The sequence below is a fragment of the Thunnus albacares genome, chromosome 11 (genome assembly GCF_914725855.1).
Source record: "Thunnus albacares chromosome 11, fThuAlb1.1, whole genome shotgun sequence".
In the NCBI taxonomy this organism is placed as follows: Eukaryota; Metazoa; Chordata; class Actinopteri; order Scombriformes; family Scombridae; genus Thunnus; species Thunnus albacares.
This window is the reverse complement of record NC_058116.1, coordinates 33,216,895-33,238,120: the sequence shown is the minus strand read 5'-3', so window position 1 is coordinate 33,238,120 and position 21,226 is coordinate 33,216,895. Positions and strand designations below refer to the sequence as shown.

Genomic DNA, 21,226 nt, shown 5'->3' with positions numbered 1-21,226 from the left:
ATGAATATTATTCTCCTTCAGTGTAAAACTTTATGTTTTATTGATGTAAATCTGTTTCTTTTAAACTAAATTCTTCTTAAATTGAAACTGAAAACTGACTTCTGTTTAGTTTGGTTTCATCAGTTTGGATGAAATAAAAACATTAAAACAAGAAACAGTTTCCTCTTTGATACTAAAAGCTGATATAAATCACTGAACCTTCAATTCATTGTAATTTGCAGTATTTTTATTTATTCCATGTTAGATTAACATCAAATAAAAAGTCTTGTATTACATGTTCATGTTTCCTAAATGTTTGTCTTTGTAGGATCTGAGCAGCCGCCTTCTCCCAGTAAGACATTAAAATCTGTTTCTGAATTCTGACCTTTATTGACACAGAATGACACATGATGTTAATGAAAATGTTTGTTTTCTCTTCAGTTCTCAGTGAACCATGGAGACAAATATCTTGGGGGTGAGTTTATGTCTCTGCTGTTTAACATAAAGGATGGAGTGTGACCGACATGTTTGTAGTTTTAGTGAGCAGCAGCAGCACAAACAGCTTCAGAGAGGCTGAATATATTTTACTGTCAGCAGGTGGAGTCAGGTGAGCTGCAGTATTGTTATTATGAGTCATATCTGCTCATTATTGAAGGCTGCTTCAGGCAGTTCTGTGGATCATAAAACCACAACTGCAAACATGTAGAAACACGATGCGACCGTGGAAATCAGTGTCATAATACAAAACAGATGAATTCTGCTGAGGAAGCTGACTGCAGGTATTTAACTGCAGGGAAGAGATCCAACATGAAACCATAAATCACATTAAAAGTTGTATTATAACAAACATTTTAATCAGAAAACTGAAAGAAGCAAAACTCAACATTCATCAAAGATATTTTGTGTTTCAAAGTTTCAGTAAAAACTTGATTGTGATTTTTAAGATGTCTGTGTTTGTGCACCTCCACCAACTAAAGCCATGAAAATATCTTTGCATTTGTTAATACAGGTGGTCTGAGCATTAACAGCCTCAGCTGCATCTCAGTTCTCACCTCAGAGAAAAAAACCCTCATTTTGACAAAGTGTTGGCAGTAAAAAAAAAAAAAAGTGTCTAAAACACAAAGTGCATGAGGTGATTTATTTCCAAAGTTTCTCTCAGTAAAAACCTGAGTCACTAATCTGTGAACATAAAACGGTCCCTCGATCCCTCAACAATAAAATCTGACTGTTACTACTACTCACTCTGCCTGCTAATAAAACTGTGACGTGGCTCTATGATGTCATTCCCAACACAGCCATACAGCAGGAGGAGTCAACCAGCCCCCGAGCGTAAGAGACGCTTCCTCCTCCGGCGAGAAGAGGTGGACTGTGTTCACGTGAACAGGGAATGGTGTACAAATACAACTTTTGTGTTGAATCGCTATTGGAGACATTAACTGAGAAGCGTAGACTCCATCATCTACTGAGGGAATTCACTGTCACTGTGGCTGTGGCAGTAGATATCTGCCGGTGTTAACACCAAGGAAGCCTTATGAGAGCTCTACGCCATCATTGCGATGGGTTATTTATCATTGCAGGGGACTTGAGAACACAACTAACCTAATCTACACCAACATCTGAGCAGCCTACAAAGCTTCTCCATCCCCCATGTTAGTAGCTCAGGACGTGTCTTCAGGGACTGCTCAAGTCAGCTGGATATGGTAGTTCTCTTTTCTTTTAATTTAAAAACGTATCTTTCTAACATTTAATTTAATTTAACAAACAATACACTAATATCATGACAGTATTAATCAGTCCTCATGAACCCAGCTCCATCTGGCTCAGCGTAGAGAGCTGAAGTCATGACATCACTTCCTGTTCAGCCTCTGTAACTCACTGAAATCTCTCATTTCTGAGAAAATGAAGCATCTTCTTGATTTAAAGAAAATAATCTAGGTGAAATATGAGATTATGTGTCATATTCCCTTTGAATTCATGCAGGTTTGAGTGACTTTCATCAGGCAAGATTCACAGATACAGAATCCTGATTCAAAGGAAATGTAACGTGAATGTTTGCAGTAAATAAAACACAACGGAGACGATCACTCAAAGAGCCAAAACTAATGAAAATCAGCACCTGCAGCTGAGAAAGCTTGACGTCCTTTGGTTTGGTTTTATGTGTCAGTAGTTCAGTCTCACAGCTGTTGATGAAAGAAGTACTCAGACCCTTTATTTAAGACAAGTAGTACAAACACAGCGTAAAAATACTAAAAATACAAGTAAATGTCCTGCATCCAAATTTACTTAAAAGTACAGAAATATCAGCAAAATGTATAAACTGTTATGGTTGTGTTCCAGTCTTCCTCTACCTGTCCTCCAGAGGCCCTCAGACTTTTCTCCCTTTTTGTTTGGACTGATTTGAGTTGTGTCTTTAAAAAACTGTCTTGCGGGGTGATTATTTTGGTTGGTCTGTCTTTGTTTTCACTCCAGTCTGAACTCACATAGCATATATGCTGTCTCAGTGATAAAGAGGATAGTGTGTAATTTGAATGAGCTCTGGGTTACAAACAGTTTGTGATACTGTTTGTGCCATTTGTGTTTCTTTGTGTAGTGCTTGAGTTTGGTATATTTTCTTTAGTTTTATCTTTGCCTTGCTTTGATTTTCTTCTCTTCAGTTGGTAATCTCTTGTTCCTCATGTATTCCTTTTTCTTTTTAAGTTTAATTAGGCCCTGATTATTCCTAATAGTGTAATAGAATAATAATCTCTTTAATTTGATCTCTTTTAATTTTCTATTTGGATTTTTGGATTGGATTTTAATTATGACCAAATTATCCTCCCTAGTTTCTGGTTCATTTTTCATCAGAAACTGTATTAAATGTGAATTATGACTGATAATTGATCTGCTCATTAAGGTCAGTATCAGAAGAAGAAGATAAATCTAATATTTGGACCAATAATGTATTAAAAAGTCATTTATTAATCTCAACAAACATCAGTAATGAAGTGATATTTAAACTGCATTTAGATGGCAGTCTTGCTGAGGTTCATTTGTAACTGTAAATATAATACAGGTTTAGGTTATTGTATTGTTTTATTGTAATTTAAAATGTTTGACCTTTTTATGTTCTGTGTAGCGTGCAGGTGGAAAAGACTTCCTTTTATTTCACTGTATACTGACAGTAAAGCTGAACCTTGAAGACTAATTATTGTATGTGTCACAATTTACAAGAGGTCAGTGAGTCAAACATCTGCGTCTGTAGAGCTACAGACACTCTACAGACACTCTACAGACTCTCCACAGACTCTCTACAGACACTCTACAGACTCTCCACAGACTCTCTACAGACTCTCTACAGACTCTCTACAGACACTATAGACTCTCTACAGACACTCTACAGACACTCTACAGACACTACAGACTCTCTACAGACTCTCTACAGACACTCCAGACTCTCTACAGACACTCTACAGTCTCTCTACAGACTCTCTACAGACACTCTACAGACACTCTATAGTCTCTCTACAGACTCTCTACAGACACTCTACAGACACTCTACAGACTCTACAGACACTCTACAGACACTCTACAGAGTCTACAGAGAAGAAGATGGTCTGACGTGTATGACAATGTTCAGTTGGAAGTTCACGTTCTTTTCCATGAGACAGAGAGCGGATTACTGACCTGTCCAAAGAATGATCAGGCAGTTGATCAAATACAGAAAGAATTACAGAAATACAGTCACTGGAAGCTGCCTATCATCCAGCTTTAGTGGTGTTAACAGCTGCATTACGAGCAAGAACAAGAATGAAAATACAGCCGCAAGCAGCAATGAACGGGGTCTAAGCACAAAGGGCAGTCTTTGATTTAATATGACCTTCACAAGAATATGAAAACATGCCACAAGGCTGGCAAGTTTGAATTGGCCACCTGCTAATTTGAAACCTAGACCTTTGTATCCCCAGAGAAGGTGACAGCACCACTGGGGAGACAAAGTTTCCACACATCTTCTTTTAACTTGAGTCTATGATATCACATGTGCCATACTGGCGTATTTTTTGTCTATTTACACTCAAAACACTTACAAGTTAAAATGTTGGTGAGAAAATTCTGAATAAAATCACATACCATTGTATGGTGGTGTATTGTCAAATATTTTGGTGAAATGCTTTTAAAAATTGGATGAAGTAGAACATTTTGTTCATACGGTACAAGTTACAGCAAGATACACTGCGGACTCACCATTTGACCAATCTGAACATCATTTGAAATGTGATGTCTAGTATCCAAAGAATGTCTGTGTCAATTTTAGTAGCATATGAATAAAGACTTATAGAGATATAGATCTAAAATGGTTTTGCATATTTTTAAAAATATAGTGACAGACTTCTGAATTGACCATAGGTTGCAGTGATGATGGATGTAGTGAAATTTTTTTAGCTCTGTAGGATGTAAAGGTGAATTATTTTGATCTTTTGAGGTTTGGAATGTGAAATTTCTATAAATTTAGATTTGTTGTAATAAGCCATGCCCATTTTAATAAATTATTACCAAATTTTATGTGTCGACTGACACATTACAATTTACAATTTACAATTTACAATTTACAATGTCATTTAGCAGACGCTTTTATCCAAAGTGACAGATACTGAGAGGGCAGAAGAAGAAGAACAGTCCTAACAAATACAGTAGGGTACCAGCAGCTTCACTGCTTGCTGCTTGTTTAATAAAGTTGATCCTGCTAAACTTTCTGCTGTATGAAGTTCATCATGGAGACGTCCTGTTAGCATTGTGTGTGTGTGTGTGTGTGTGTGTGTGTGTGTGTGTGTGTGTGTGTGTGTGTGGAACACAGAAGTCTGGTTTGCTCCTTTCACACAAATACTTTTAATTTAAGTCATTAATCTTCTACAGCTGAATATAAATATGAAACAGCAACATTAATAAGAAACACAATGATATTTGATTCCAGTTATGTAATTGTATGAATTTATACACTGTAGCTGCAAATAACTATTTTCATTATTGATAATGAATTGATTAATTGTTAAGTCTATAAAGTGTTTCTCAGAAATATGATAAAAAACAGAGGAAAGATTGATTTTTTCTGTAAGTAGAGTTTATTATTATTCATTTTAACTTCAGCCTGAAGATGTTATAATATACAAAAAGACTGCAGACGTAATAATCCTCATGACTAATCATCAAATATCTTTTAAACATGAAGAACTAACATGAATTTACAGATTACAAGAAAGAAAATGTTGTTTGTCGTTTGTTTGTAGACTGAATAAAAAAGCATTTCAAATGTTTACACTGAACAGAATTATTTTCTTATTGGAATGTATTTTGTTGTGATGTAGATCTGTGGTGATTCTTTAATTAAACAAAGATGAAACATAAATAATTGTTTTTGGAGCCAAAGAACGATTAAAAGTCAGTGTTCAGCTTCAGTCACTAACATTGAAAACTACAAACAAAGCCAGAAATCTTGATGTTGTCATGGAATCAGGTCTGGATTTTAACATCCACATTAAGAAAGTTACAAAGTCGGCCTACTATCACCTACAGAATATATCAAGAATTAAAGGACTTCATAATAACAAATTAGACAAAATTGTTAAACTTAAATGAACATTTATTTAACACTTACTTTTATTTAATGTTATTGTTTCATTGTCACTGTTCGCTTAAGTAGATCTGCACTCTGTCTACAGTGCACTTATTTAAAACTAAATAAGGCTTAGGGGGTGTTTTCTGTTTCCACCATTCCAGTGGCAGAAAAGTCTTTCTGTCAGTCATCGGCTCCTGGAGGTAATGGTTCAGCTCCTCAGAGATGTCCTCACTCACTCTTCCTCAGCAGGAGTTCCATGATGACTGTGAGCCCCAAAAATGTTTGCGAACATTCTGAGAGTTAATCTTCCTCCACCCTTATTGATTTAGGATCTGATCCTTGGTCTCCAGTGGTGGATTGTTAAAGGATCCAGTAGTGTTGCCAGCACCAAACATTTGGTCTCTTCAATCTTGGAAAATCTTTTCTGCAAGTTCTGCAAAATTGTCTCCTGATTGCTATCAACTTGCTGATAATGAACCACTGCTCTGACTACTGATGGTAAATGGTAAATGGACTACATTTATACAGCACTTTTCTAGTCTTATCAACCACTCAAGGTGCTTTATACTAAATGCCAGCATTCACCCATTCACACACATTCATATGCTGATGGCAGAGGCTGCCATGCAAGGTGCCAACCTTCTCATCAGGAGCGATACAGCGCTTCCTATCCAAAGTGCCCCATAATGTTTCTATGGTGACCCTTTCACACACATTCACACACCATTGGGGGCAATTTGGGGTTCAGTATCTTGCCCAAGGACACTTCGACATGCAGACTGGAGGAACTAGGGATCAAACCACTGACCCTCTGATTAGTGGTGTTGGGCCTCAAACCATGAGGTCACACAGAGAAGGCCTACATGTAACCTGTGAGGCCTGACCACGAGGTGCTTGTTCCTTTGTTTCCCCAGAGACAAAGGAATAGTGCCCAAATGCTGCTTACAGACAATGGGAGTCCATTGCAAACTCCATTTCCAAGGATGCTTTGCGATTTTCACACCTCAGCAGGGAACAGTCAACATACAGTCTCATTGGCGGAGACGCTCCTGCACAGCGGAGCGTCCTGATGACGCAGCCGTGACATCACCGCCCCTTTAAAAACTTAATGTGCCCTGAAGCACACGCCTTTCCCATGTCACTGAGCTAGGGGTAACTCCTGTTCCTCTGTGAGTCAGCTGACTAAAGGGGGTACCCCACGCACGTGTTTTCCCCTCATCGAAGACTCCCCTCGCCGGACAAGACGAGACTTCGTCCGTGTTCACCCGAACACATTCCCGGATCCGAGAGAGACCGCTGCTGCAACCAGCGTCCTCAAATTCCCTCGAGAAGGAAGAAAAACTTCTTCACCGAGTCGACTCTGCTGTTCTCTCTGCCACGCCGCCGAGAGCCAGCTGCCGTGCTTTTCGCTGACCGTGCGAGAACGGCCACCGTCTGCATCCGAGCCCAGGACAAAGCCGGACATAAAGACGGACTACACACAAACCCTGCTCGCTTTCTGAAGCCACCCAAGTAAGAGTCATAAGTCTGGGCAGAGGCACTGTTAATTGTGTGTTCTTATCAGCATCAGTTGCTGCTGTTTAGCATTTAGCTCTTAGCTTTTGCTATTGTTTGTTGTGTTGTTGACGGACCGCCGAGTCCATTTTTCCTGCTTCACTCTAAGGAGTATTTTAAGTTTGCTGCCTGTTTAGTTGTGTTCACCACGCTAGACTATTTTGTGTTTGTCCCGCTCGGGACTACTGCTGTGTTTGTGCCATCGTGAGCGAGAAAGTAAGTTGCTTTGTCGGTCAGAAACCAGACACGTGCGTTACAGACTGCCGTCCGTACGCGCACTGTCTGTGGACAAAGGAACCACTTCTCTTCCTCTCACGATGTTCAGTATCTTGCCCAAGGACACTTCGACATGCAGACTGGAGGAACTAGGGATCAAACCACTGACCCTCTGATTAGTGGTGTTGGGCCTCAAACCATGAGGTCACACAGAGAAGACCTATATGTAACCTGTGAGGCCTGACCACGAGGTGCTTGTTCCTTTGTTTCCCCAGAGACAAAGGAATAGTGCCAAAATGCTGCTTACAGACAATGGGAGTCCATTGCAAACTCCATTTCCAAGGATGCTTTGCGATTTTCACACCTCAGCAGGGAACAGTCAACATACAGTCTCATTGGCGGAGACGCTCCTGCACAGCGGAGCGTCCTGATGACACAGCCGTGACATCACCGCCCCTTTAAAAACTGAACATGCCCTCAAACACACGCCTTTCCCGTGTCACTGAGCTAGGGGTAACTCCTGTTCCTCTGTGAGTCAGCTGACTAAAGGGGGTACTGCAGGCTACTTGAATATTATCATTTTATGGTACTTTGTAGTTACACTCCACTATATTTGCAGATTAAAATTTTTGATACAAAATATGTGAACTGATAAAATATGATGCATCATTATAGATTAAACTACCCAGCAATAGCTAAATAAATTAAAATGATGTTAAAATTAACATTCAAATGTTGCTTATAAGGTAATGTGTCTGTTATAATAATACAAGTAACATGTAACATTAACAGAAGTAAAAGTTAAAAGTTACAAGACTTTGACTTGTAATGGAGTATTTCTATATTGCAATATTGTGACTTTAAGGATCTGAATACGTCCTCCATCACTGGGAGCAGCATGTCACCGCACATTGTCTTCCTCTCTTCCTCTGCAGTTTGCTTTTCTTACAGGCTGCTACTTGACTCTTTCTATTCATTGAATGCAGTTTTTTACTTATATTATCATCATTCTCTTCGCCTGTTTTCATGAGGTGTTGGGGGAGAAGAGGGTCAGTGAGTCAGTGCAACAGGATATGTTAGTACGTTAGTGGTTTGCTTCTGATGGGCAGGTTGGGACCTTGTATGGTAGCCCCTGTACCCATTCAGCGTATGACTGTGTGTGAATGGGTGAATGTGGCTCGTAGTGTAAAAAGCGCTTTGAGTGGTCGGAAGACTAGAAAGGTGCTATACAAGTACAGTCCATTTGCCATGTCAGTCGAGAGGTGCAGCAGCTTGTCCAGTAATGGAATAGTCCATTCATCTGTAGTATGAGGGGGGTCTCACATTGGCAATTTTTTTTTTAAAGTTCTATAGCAGTTTGGGGCCCATTTTAGTTGGGGGCCCCAGGCAGTGGCCTACTTACAGGAGCTCAAGTGGTGAGAAACCAGTTAAACTTTGAGGTACCTCTCATGTTGCAAACAGAACAAAAGGCAACAGTTGATGTCGTGTTGAGGCATCATCTCAAAATTTAAGACCTGTCATATTGAAAATAAGACGTTTTAAATTCCAAAAATCAATTCAGACTTCAATCAATCAGACTTTTTAATATGCACAGATTCCCTGAGTGACGGACCTGTGCAGACAAGGCTGTTTTTCCCAGCCAGGTTCAGAATTCCTCTGAGCTTCCAAACATACAGCAGCTCAAGGGGCAGGGGCACCAGATTCATTTCAGAAGTGCAGGCATCAAAAAGTGTGTGTGTGTGTTAGTGTGTGTGTAGGAATGTTGCCCAAAATCCATATTTAATGATAAATCAGAACTTTTCCACTGCTTCACCTTTGCAAATTATCAACATGCTATGCTGTTGAGAAAATGTCATTCATAGTCTACAATAGTCTAAATAAAGTTTGGGAGCACCTTGATTGACTTTACTCAAAAATGAAATGCTTTGTCATTTCAATGCAGTACCATGAATTAACCATTTCACGTGAACTGTCAAAACATGTGTGTTGCCCGGTTGGTTATCTGCACGTGCTGAATAGGTTTCACCTATGGGCATAAGTGTCCAATTAAGAAACAATCATTTCACTTAGAAATAAAGTTGTAACATGTTTTTGCCAGCTTTATCTTACCAAATGTCTTAGAGTGGATGGGAATGATTGAAACATCTTTTAACCATAAGTGTTGAAATATAGGGGCGTTTGTGGGGATACAGTGATTCGCATTAAAAGGAATGTGGGAGGAGGATAAAGTAGGGGGTGGCCAGTGGTCCCTTAGACCTCTACTTCCAGCCCCCTTGTCAAGTGGTGAGAAACCAGTTAAACTTTGAGGTACCTCTCATATTGCAAACAGAACAAAAGACAACAATTGATGAAGGACGACAAGTGTTGCAGTACACAGATGGCAGCTGATTCATCAGGCTGCTTAAACTTGTTTGTTGAGTTCTTGGTACGTTTTAAATATTCAACAAAGTCACATCTTTAAATCTTAGAGAACATGTAAGTTTCAGTGTTCATACCAACTTGCAGCAAGGTCAGTGATTGTTCCACTGGACATTAACAGTCTGTTTCCTCCACTGAAAGCTACAAACAGAGATGGTAACTCCAGAAAAGACTCTCCAACCTGTAACGGAAAAGTAAAAGAAATCAACAAGTGAGAAGTATGTGAGTTTAATCATAATGCAAACAAAATCCCTTTAAACATGTCAGACAGTAAATTTACACAGCAGACAATAACAGGCTGAATATGTTACATGTTTTATTATTTTTGAGAGAGATGTTCAGTAAATGCAGACTCCATAGATACTCAAACACACCTCTGCTGATGATGTCTCAGTATGTGAAACAAACAGATGTGACAATCTGATCTGAATAACTTTAAAAGTTTTACCATTAACAAACTGTTTGGAACTAAAAGTTCTACTGTATAGGTAAGTAAGAGATATTTGAAAGTCTCACACTTTCCACAGGTTTATTGGGATTAATACCAATATATGTTGGAAATGTTTCTTTTAAATACAACAATAATATGGATTTAACAAACAGGGTTTTTCTAAAACCGACTTTACATAATATCTTCATTCTTATCTGACATGTCCTAAAGTTTCCAGAGAACAACTTTGACTGAAAAAATACAAAAGAAACTTGTTGGTGGAAACAATGTGGTTTAAAAGAACAAAATCAAAGATGTGTTATCGCACATTCCTCTGACATGAAGATCTTTCAGTTTCCTCATTCATTTGTGATTTTTATCTCCTGACATTAAATGATAATCTCATATTTTTTGAAGTATGTCTTAAAACAGTAGCAGGTGCCCGTGAGAACAGTGAAACAGGTTTTGCTTTCTATAATGACTCCTTTTCTGACTTCACAGAAAATCTCTGAACAGATGTCAAATGTGTTTAATGGAAAGAAGAAACTCATCATTATGCACATAACTATACTGTATGTCAACCAGTAAAAAACAAAACAAAACACTTATAATCAATGATTGACAAAGCACAACTTCTCTGTATCTTGTTTAATTCAGTTTAACTTCATCAACATGATCAACAGAGCAGAAGATGCCACATTATATATATTTAAACATTCTTATTCACTGACTTTTATCAAATACACATAAAAAAATAAAATATTATTTTGCACACACCATTAGAAATGAAACTGTAAAGCTTTTGCAGAATAGTGATGACGTGTTAAAACATCTGTTTCACTTTGCCTTCGTTCTTCATCATCATCAACAGCATCATCATCATCATCTGTAGCACATGTCACTATGTACATAGTGGTGTTATAAAGCGACTGAGGGAAGATGATTGTTCATCTTGTGTGAAAACAAAATTAGTAATAAATCACAATATATTTACCTGTAGGACCAGCCTCACTCAAGGCAGATACACATGGAGACCAGGTCCTCAGGTGTGTAGCCGATAAACTTGAGTGCAAGAGGGTTTCCATCAACGCCCAACCCTTCAACCAGAATGTGCGCCGACACCCACCATCGTTTGTTTGGGAGGGGGACAAGCTGAAAGTTGGCCCCTCAAACCCTGATCTGGCCCCACTGAATGCAGCCAGGGATTGGCAGATGTGAGTCGACCTAGATCAGAGGCTCATTTTCCCTCCAGAGATTGCAACAACCACCCTGCGACCAGACCTCGTCCTCTGGTCTAATTCCTGCCAGCTCGCCTACATCATAGAGCTGACAGTTCCCTGGGAGGACGCCATCGAAGAAGCGTATGAGCATAAGAAGCTGTGCTACTCCAACTTAGCAGTTGAGGCAGAGGACAGAGGCTGGAAGATAAGGGTGTGGAGGAGGGGTGTAGGGGCTTTGTAGCCAGCACAACAGCAAAGCTCCTTAGGGAGGTTGAAGTCAGGGGACAGGCTCACAGACAAGCCATCAAAGAGCTGACCAACACCGCTGAGAGGACGAACCATTGGCTGTGGCTGAAGAGGAGCGACACCACCTGGGCTGCTAAGGCGAACAGCTAACAGCGGGACACACACCCAGGCTTAACCTGCAGTGGGCCTGCCTCAGCAGAGGGTGTATTGTGATGACTGGCCGAAACACCCTGTGATGCTGAGGTACACAACTGACGATGTGTCCCGCTGGTAAAGCCTTATAGCAGCCATCCCTCAAGAACTCCCGAATTAGAAGTGGTGCAAACACTAGGGACTGTAACATCTAGTCCTTTCAATGAACCTAATTCCTCAAACCTGATCAACACTCGTCGTCTTTGTGCCCTCTAGCAAGGCACAAAGTCCTGTGGATCCACACCTCAGGAGATGCCAACCTAGCGCTGGAAGGTAACAAGATGCCTCGCGCCAGGATGGATGGCAGAACAGGACCTCCCAGGTGCCCACCACCTCGCCAGCAGGATGGGAAACGAAACCACAGCAGTGATGACGAACCTTCCCCCTGGCCAAGCTTTCAGCCGTTTCTACACCCTGGGTGGAGCAGCCTCCACACCAAAGGGGGGTGGAGCCACCGTGGTAGTATCAGCGTAGTGTACTATACCCACAACCTCAGCATGCACTACCACTTACTCACTCCATCTGGTACCATAGTCAGTTTGTAGTCTGTTTCCCCCATAACCTTTGCATGCCTTAGATACTATGTCAGGTGTGAGGTCAGGTGTAACATAGGTAAGTTAGACTAAGTCCGAAGATCTGCTACTGCCAATGCAATCTTGAGACACATCTGACATATAGTCTTGGCATTGCACATTAAAAGTAGTGGTTTGGTCCCTCTGACTGATATTATATTATATATGACATCATTAGATTATTAATACTGAAGCATCAGTGTGTACCTAAGTTGGAATTGTCATGCAAGACTTTTACTTGTAATGGAGTATTTTTACATTGCTGTATTAGTGCTTTTACTGCAGTAAAGTATCTGAGTATTTATTCCATCTCTGATTGAAGATGGCAGTAAAAACACACAAGTGACTTCTGTTTATATTGATTATATTGATAAGGCAAATTTAAAATAAATATTGTGAAAATAAAATAATAAAACAATTTCTGAAGGCATCCAATCTCAAATATCTGAGAGGAAACAACGCCACTGGTTTAAATGTGTAAAGTGTCCAAAAGCAGCACAGAACAACAAGTGAACTGAAAATGTAAACGTTTTTATTTTAATGATGAACACGAAGCCGAACCAGTCAGGACTGACATTTGAATCTATACATCACATGCAGAGATTTAAGATTATCTGTGTAGTAAAAGTGCTTTATTAAGACGATGATGATGATGATGATGTTAATGATGACAGTGTCTTATATGACACAGAAACACATTAACAGCTCTGATTTACACCTTCATGTGTTTGTTAGAGTGTAGGCAGAAAACTGATGATGATGATGAAGGTCACTTAGTTTTCTGTGTCTGAGTGTTATTTAAGTAGTTTCATCCCACATGAAACATGAAAAGAACAAAAAATGAAAAACCAAAATGTGACCCCACCTTTTCTGACCTGTGCTAGTTCTAAAGATGAAGATTAGTATGAACATTATTGACTGTAACTGTCTCTACTTTGTAAGTAAAATGAAAAAAACTGAAGTTTGGTTTCTTTTCAGCAGCCATCACTGTACAAGAGAGGATTTATTTACTCAATTTATCATTAATAATCAGTCTATAACCAGTTAATAAATGGTTTATAACCCACTATAATGTAGCTGTAAGCAGATATAAGTGGTTATTAATGTATCAGTCATTAAACACTTAAAATATCTGCTTATAACAGCATTGTAGTATGCTACAAACCATTTATTAACTCTTTATATACTGATTATGAATACTATGTAGGAGGACTTACAGTAAAGATTTTAAAGTGTAATTCCATATTGAGGCAGCAGAGGGCAGCAGACTGCAGCTGTTGCTGTGATGTCACAGCAGGTGCTGTCCATCAGATTTCAGTACAGGTATGACTATGACTGAGACATGTTGGAAAGAATATTATAAGAGTTGTTTGTTGCACAATAACAGAAAATTATCTGTACAGTTTTACAATATGAAATCATTTTTGGTCCCAATTTTACACAAAAGTTAAACTTTCCTCGTCTTATAATTATAATAAATAAGTGTAATATTATATATATGTGTGTATGGTTTAAAAGATGCTTTATAAACATATTACTATTTTAAACAGTACGTATCCTGAAGTTTGAGAATCATTCTGACCAACAACATGAAAATAATAAATTACAGTTCAGCTGCAGAATAATATTAAAAAAGACAAAAACGGAGTCTTGTGCTGCGTTCCAGCTTCCTCAGGAAGTAAAAACCTTCAGTCCAGATAAACAGTCCATCATGAGGTGACATGTCCTCCTCTGAGTCCATTATTGTCCCTGTGAGGACACCTGAGAGTCTTTCTGTCCACTGATCACATGTTTTAAAGTGTGTGAAGGACACAAACATAAACCCTGAGCTCTGTTGGTTTAAACAGTACAAACTGTGTTATATGTGTTTCAAAATGAAAGTCCAACGTCTTTGAGGCTGTTTACATTTAGTTTTAAAATGCGTTTCACAAATGGACACATCGCCATTCACACCTGTGTCTATCAGGCGTCTCCAAGGTGTCAGCTAACCACTTGTGACAGAAAATGGACGTGTGCCGTGAGAGTTGGCAGCCGTGTCTCTGGTTTTACAGAAACATGCTGCATCACAGCAGGATGATATATTCTGCTTCAGATGGTCTGAACATGTTTTTATCAAAAGGATTTTATAACTTGATTTGTGAGTATTGGAAGACTGCAGATTTATCATCTTTAATCTGAAGCTTAAATTAAGTCAATAACACATGATAAAGACAAACAGCTTCCCTCTAAAACACTAACTGATGTTGTCGTTATATCACTGTGTTTAGCCATGCTAGCAACGTAGCTCTGTGGAAGCCGATGTCGGTCTGTTAGTCCACCACTTTGGTCCAGACTGAAATAACTATTTCATGGATTCTCATGAAATCTGGTTCAGACATTTATGTTATATATATATTATGTTATATATTAATTATAATTTACTTTTGTATATACCTGAAAAACGTTAGCATGCTAGCACTTAAACTAAGATGGTGAAGGTTAAACATTATGTTTGCTGATGTTAGCATTTAGCTTAAAGCACCACTGTGCCTAATTAAAGCCTCACAGAGCTGCTAACATGTCTGTTGACTCTTATTCTTGTTAAAGCAAATAATTCTCTTACATCAACTTTTTTGTCTACGATTCAAATAAATATCTTTTGGTTTTGGACAAATGCAGGGGAATATAATAATATTTAGGTTAGACATTTAATACTGAAAACAGCAGACCAAATATACAACAGTTATCTCACATATATTTACATATTTGCTGTAACTGCAGTCTGTTTGTTGGAGAGCATAACTACAAGTTGGATGAACAGTCTGCTGTTTGTTTTAGTAGCTGACATTATACATTTAACTATTATTTTACAGAATCTTTCATTTGATTGTCTCAATATTCTGCAAGGAAAAATGTTTCAGTTTAGGCCTGTGTGTCTTTCTGGTGATCTCGGACCTGGTGCTGGACCTGGAGTGGAGGAGAAAGGGGTGGAGATATTGGATGATGAGAGGAGGAGCGAGCTTCTGGATCTCAGGCATAGAGGTAGATGAGGATAAGCTCCATTTGAATAACAACTGGTGATAGAGGTGTTACCTGTTTATTGACTAACGTTTTGACATCAGAAACTGGAAGATCTTCCTGTGAGTAATAATAGAAGTTGGGCATATAGCTGCCCATTTACGGCAGCTATATGCATTATTTTTTAAGCCATTTAAAATAATAAAATGTCCTAAAATCTGTATATCATTTGGGAAAAACATGATAGTTACCCAGGAAAAAAATCGTTCTGTATCCTACATCCTATTTTGCATCTAATTGTTCTCCAACTGTCTTCATCATTCTGAAACCATAACACAACAAATGTTGACTAATTTTCACTCCTGCCACCTAAAAAGAGGCAACAATTGTCCAATATTACTATTCTTAAGTTACATAAGATAGGTATGGTAGGAATTTGGCTTAAACAGCATTACTCATCTTGAAACCTATTGCCCCTTGCTCCTCTATTCTTCTTAACTACTCTCACTCTCTCAACTGCACTCATTTCATGTCCTCCACTGAAAGAAGAAATATTAAACAAAAAAAAGTATTAGGATTTCTGATCAAGTTAAGATGCAAAAAAGATTAAATGCATATCTTATTCTCGTACATCTGCTCCTGACACCTATGTTCTTCACTCCTTTCTTCTCAACACATTTTCATCTCTCGTCGCTCTTCCTCTTCACCTGCTTTCTCCACGTTTCCACATCTCATTTCCTGTTCTCTCCTTCATCCTCCCTTTCTTCTCTCTTCCTCACTCCTCAAATCCACATTTCCACTTCTGTCCTCTTGTCATGAATTCTCCACTCCTCTCCTCCTCGCTCCTCATCAAACATTTTTCTCCTCTCTCCTTCTCTTAGCTTCTGCTTTTCACTCCTTTCTCACTCAGCTTATCATCTCTCCACCTCTTGTCCTGCTTCCTCTACTGATCCACAGGTTTTCCCCTGTCCTTTCCTCTTACCTCTCTCACTCATTTTCCCTCCTTACTTGTCCAAGCTTGCTCACAGAGGTGACATGACTGAATAAAATACAGCACACACAACCCCCCCATGATGGTGTTATGGTAGACCTGCAGATGGCGATATTTCCCCAGTAATAGAACTTTTGTTTAAGGAGTTGGAGAGTCTTTTCAGGGGATACCATCTTTGTCTGTCTGCAGCATTCAGTGAAGGAAACAGACTGTTGATGTCCAGTGGAGCAATCACTGACCTTGGTGCATGTGGCTATGAACACTGAAACTTATATGTGACTTTTTTGAATTTTGAAAAAAAGGAATCAAGATATTTAACCAGTCCAATGAATCACATGCCATCTGTGTACTGTATTCAGAAGTTGTTGCCTTTCTCTCTCACACATTATATGAGCATTGTAATACTTTTTAGGATCCCCAAAATAATTTTCATGCCTCACATGTCAGCCACCCACACATCACGTTCACAGATGAACAGGAAGAGGATGGTAAACTCCTTTTTCCTATTACATGAACACACATTCTTAAGGAGTAAGACCCAGCCACACAGACCAGTATCTCAATCTGAACTCTGACCACCATGATCAGTGATGATGACTCAACAAACACCCTAATATGTTCTCAGTGAGGAGAAAGATAGAGAGAGGGTGCAGCAGGTCTGATGGGGAGTACAAGGAGTAGATGCTGAGAATTATAATAAGGCCTGGCTTTATGCACATCATCATTATTATTATTATTATTATTATATTATTATTATTATTATTGTTAAGCTGTCTGAGATACGAGATACACTGAAGTTGTTGAAATGTATCTAACACATGTATCTACACTCAAATAAAAGCCTGCAGGTTTTGGTTAATGTTGCAGTAAAAAGTGATCTCTGATGAACAGACTGAGCCTCTAAAATCAGACTCAGATTTTCTGCTTCTACATGTCAACAGATTTGATGTCATGTGGGAAAACTTCCCAAGCATCCAGTGAAGGAACATGATTGACTGTCTGTTCATGACTCGTCTGAACTAGTTTATTTTGTTTGTAAATTCTAAGTAAAAAATAAAAGGTGAATGCCACAAATTCTCTTAAATAACTTGTACGTTCCACACGTAGATTAATGTATGTACATTAATCTGATGCTGCATCATCAAGTTGTTTCTCTATATTTAAGGATTCATCAGAAAGAGAGACAGAAAGAGAGCTATCAAACTCATTTAACAAAAAATTAACAAGTAGCTTTTATTTCTGTCTTTTGTGCTGAAATTTAATAGTTTGTATGATACACGGATTCAAATCTGCAGGCAGTATTTCACTCCACTCAACCTTTCATAAAGACATTTGAGACATTTGCTAAACAAAAACTTAACACAGCTTTTACTTCCTTCTTATCTAGTTTGAGGAAATGATCAAATACAATAAAACCAGGGGGCGGAGCTTACAGAGAGAAAACAAATAAATACACTGACTGCTGTTCATTGGCACTTTGACTTTCTCTTCACTTAGACTAGCTGGACCTGTTTCTACAATGGGTGACTCATTCATCATAGCGATAGACTTCGGCACTGCATACAGTGGATATGCTTTCAGTCTAACATCCAGTGAGGAGCAGATTGAACCCAATTTGAAGCGGTGGGGAAAAGAGCTGGGACTGGACACCCCAAAGACTCCGACCTGCATCCTGTTCAATGAAGATGAAGAATTCCTCAAGTTTGGTTATGAAGCCAGAGCAGCATATATCAAGATGTGTGGAGAAGAGGCAAAGCAACACTACTACTTTGAAGCCTTCAAGATGGCCCTCTATGGCAAAGTGAGTAAAAATGATCTGTATAATTAAATGTACCATAAATTGTGAATAAGATAGTTTCATACTTATGTCAAGTAAATGAATAAAGGACGATTATGCATGTACAGATTGTTAAAAATATCTGGGTCTGTATAGTAATGATAATTAGTACAAAATGTTTTGTGTTTTTTGTAAAACTGCATTAAGTTTTTTGGGAGGGAAAGAGGGAATAAAAAACAGAATTTTCATGAAGGAAGAAGTTACTGCAGGGCTGTTGTATTAAACTACATTAGTTTAACCTCAGTGAACCTAATAAACTGAGAACTGTGTGTATATGAACAAACATCTTGTCAATCATCACCAGAAACTCAACAGGGATGTGACGATTAAAGCTGCAAACGGAAAGTCAATGAATGCCATGAAGGTCTTCACAGCAGCTCTGAGTTACCTGAAGGAAGATGCACTAAAAACCATTAGTGACAACACAGCAGGGATGAAGTTCATTGCGTCTGATTTCACCTGGGTGCTGACTGTACCTGCGATCTGGGATTCTTCAGCTAAGCAGTTCATGCGAGAAGCTGCAACTAAGGTGAGCACATTTTCTCCAAAAAGCACTGAAATTATGAAATAGTAAAAGAAACTAATGACTTTTCATTTTTCTTCTAGGCTGGTATTGTGTCCAATGGAACAGAAGACAGACTGGTGATAGCACTGGAACCAGAGGCAGCCTCAGTCTGGTGTAAGAAGCTGCCAGCTGAAGGTTTCATAACAGAAAACCATGACAAAGCTGCACTGGAGCAAACTCCAGGAACACAGTACATTGTTGTTGATTGTGGAGGTAATGTATTGTTGACAATTATACAAACCTTTATTCACATACAAGCTTTTGTTTACACTCTCAAGAACATGCACAATTTAAAATTCTACAGACAAGAAATATGTATGTTGAAGCATTATTGTCTGATGTTTGGCTTTGAGTAAAGTGTCTGGATGTGTAAGAAGTTATTGTTTGTACAAATGCTGTAGTTAGTCAGTTTTAAGCACTTCCTCTGTGTTGCAGGTGGAACCATTGACATAACTGTACATGAAGTGCTGGATGGAGGAGCCCTGAAGGAGCTGCACAAGGCCTCTGGAAATGATATGGGAGGACAAACTGTCGACAAGAAATTCAAAGATTTCCTCAAAGAAATCTTCTCTGATGGTGTCTGGGATGAATATGAAAAAAAACATCCCAATGAGGTTCAGAAAATAATGTATGATTTCACACATTTGAAACAAGCAGATGAAGATGTTCAGATTACCTGCTCAGTTAATCTAGGAACATTAGCTCAGAAAAAGAAAGAAATTGAAAAGTACTTTGAAACCATGCAAGGTGCGTCCTGGAATGATGGCTCGATCAAAATCTCTAAAGAGAAACTGAGGTCTTTCTTTGATGAGAGTCTGAGAGGCATCACCAAGAGTCTCAGTGACATCTTCAACAAAGATTTCAGTATCGAGTACATTCTGTTAGTTGGAGGTTACTCTTCAAGCATGATTCTGCATCGACACATTACTGATCAGTTTGGTAGTCAGTGTAAAGTTCTGTGCCCTTTTAGGGCTCAAGAAGCAATCGTGAAGGGAGCCGTAATGTTTGGAAGAAACCCACAGGTGGTGGCATCCCGGAAAAGTGATTTCACTTATGGGGTTTCTGTCAGTGAGCCCTTTGATGAGTCCAAGCATAAGGCAGGAAAGAAATTCACAACTGAAGAGGGTGAATGGTGTAATGATATCTTCAGCACACTAGTGGAAGAAGGTGAAGATGTTGGTTGGGATGAAGTCAGAGAGCACATCTTTAATCCAGTAAGAGCTAATCAGACAAGAATGAGTATGAGCTTTTATCGCACTGAGAGAAAGAATCCAAAGTATGTGGATGAGTGGGGAATAGAGGAAGTCGGTTCATTTGGTGTTAGCATGCCTGACACTAAAGGTGGCACGAAGCGTCAGGTCAAATTGGAAATTAAGTTTGGATCCACAGAGATAACAGCCACAGCCACTGACAAGGTTTCTGGGTCAACAGAATCAATCAAGATGGACTTCATGACCAAAGCACCAGGATGTTTCAAAAGCATCCAAAATGCAGCAGTGCCCTTGACAGGCTAAATGTTATCTGGATTAGAACTGGATTAGAAGAATCATTTTTATACAAAGAGTTTCATAATAATAATTTAGGTGTTGTACATTAAATTACCTGAATCTAACAGTTACTGTTCAGATTCTCCTGAGGACTAAATTCAAAAGGCAGATTTTAGATTCTTTGATGTTAATTGCTAATGTTGAAGTGTTGACTTCCAAAGCATTTGATGATCATTTTTTACAGTTGATGCCATACTAACAGTAAGCACCAGGGCTCTCATTTATCAAGCATACGTGCGCTCATTTCTATGACAACAGAAACTACACTCTTAAATGGTGGAGATCTTGATGAATTGTTCACACCACATCACTCGTTGTTTATCCCCATTGATGAATAATTGCATTGCAACAAATGAAGCGTGAAAATAGTGAAAATGTTACAGACCACAATGTAAAATACAATAACCCCAGTAACAATGTGGAGACACATAAAACTGAGCTTCTAAGAATAGTGATGAGTTAATCAGACTGGTAATTATGGGGACAGTACTGTATCATAAAATGTGACTTTGTATCATATATTGTATTTGTTTATGCTGATATTGTTTGCTGTACATTGATGAAGAACAATGTATGTCTAAATAACTTTAATATTTTATCTTTAAGTAATTATCCAATAAAGTCTTCAGTTTTTCTTTGAAGATGTTTTTGTGTCTTTAATTGTTTTGTTTTTGTCTTTAGGTTGTGCTCTAAATAAAGTTCTTTTTCACTGAGATCACAACTGACTCTACACATTCTCTCCTCATGACACACATTATTTGTCCAAAGACCATCTATATAATATTTGAAGGAATAATCTAATAAACTGATGTGAACAGTGTCCATCAGTCCAGGTAACATTAGCAGATGTAAAGGAAGCGGAGCCTTGTTCG

General features: G+C 38.7%; 1 protein-coding gene and 1 long non-coding RNA gene across 2 annotated transcripts; both read left to right on the top strand.

The window, feature by feature from the left end:
- Positions 1-317: 317 nt before the first annotated feature.
- LOC122991941 lies at positions 318-2,641 on the top strand. The gene is made up of 3 exons (XR_006405951.1): positions 318-331; positions 421-454; positions 1,275-2,641. It is a non-coding gene; the product is annotated as an uncharacterized LOC122991941 (long non-coding RNA).
- A 15,252-nt stretch (positions 2,642-17,893) lies between these two features.
- LOC122992765 (heat shock 70 kDa protein 12A-like) lies at positions 17,894-20,321 on the top strand. The gene is made up of 4 exons (XM_044366674.1): positions 17,894-18,206; positions 18,547-18,771; positions 18,849-19,020; positions 19,243-20,321. Exons 1-4 carry the CDS (start codon positions 17,925-17,927, stop codon positions 20,319-20,321), a joined length of 1,758 nt encoding a protein of 585 aa, XP_044222609.1. The 5' UTR covers positions 17,894-17,924.
- Positions 20,322-21,226: the final 905 nt, after the last annotated feature.

Coding starts and splice junctions, on each gene's coding strand:
- LOC122992765 (XM_044366674.1), top strand. CDS start 17,925: ATGGGTGACTCATTCATCATAGCGATAGACTTCGGCACTGCATACAGT. Junction 18,207..18,546: donor AGATGGCCCTCTATGGCAAA/GTGAGTAAAAAT, acceptor AATCATCACCAG/AAACTCAACAGGGATGTGAC. Junction 18,772..18,848: donor TGCGAGAAGCTGCAACTAAG/GTGAGCACATTT, acceptor TTTTTCTTCTAG/GCTGGTATTGTGTCCAATGG.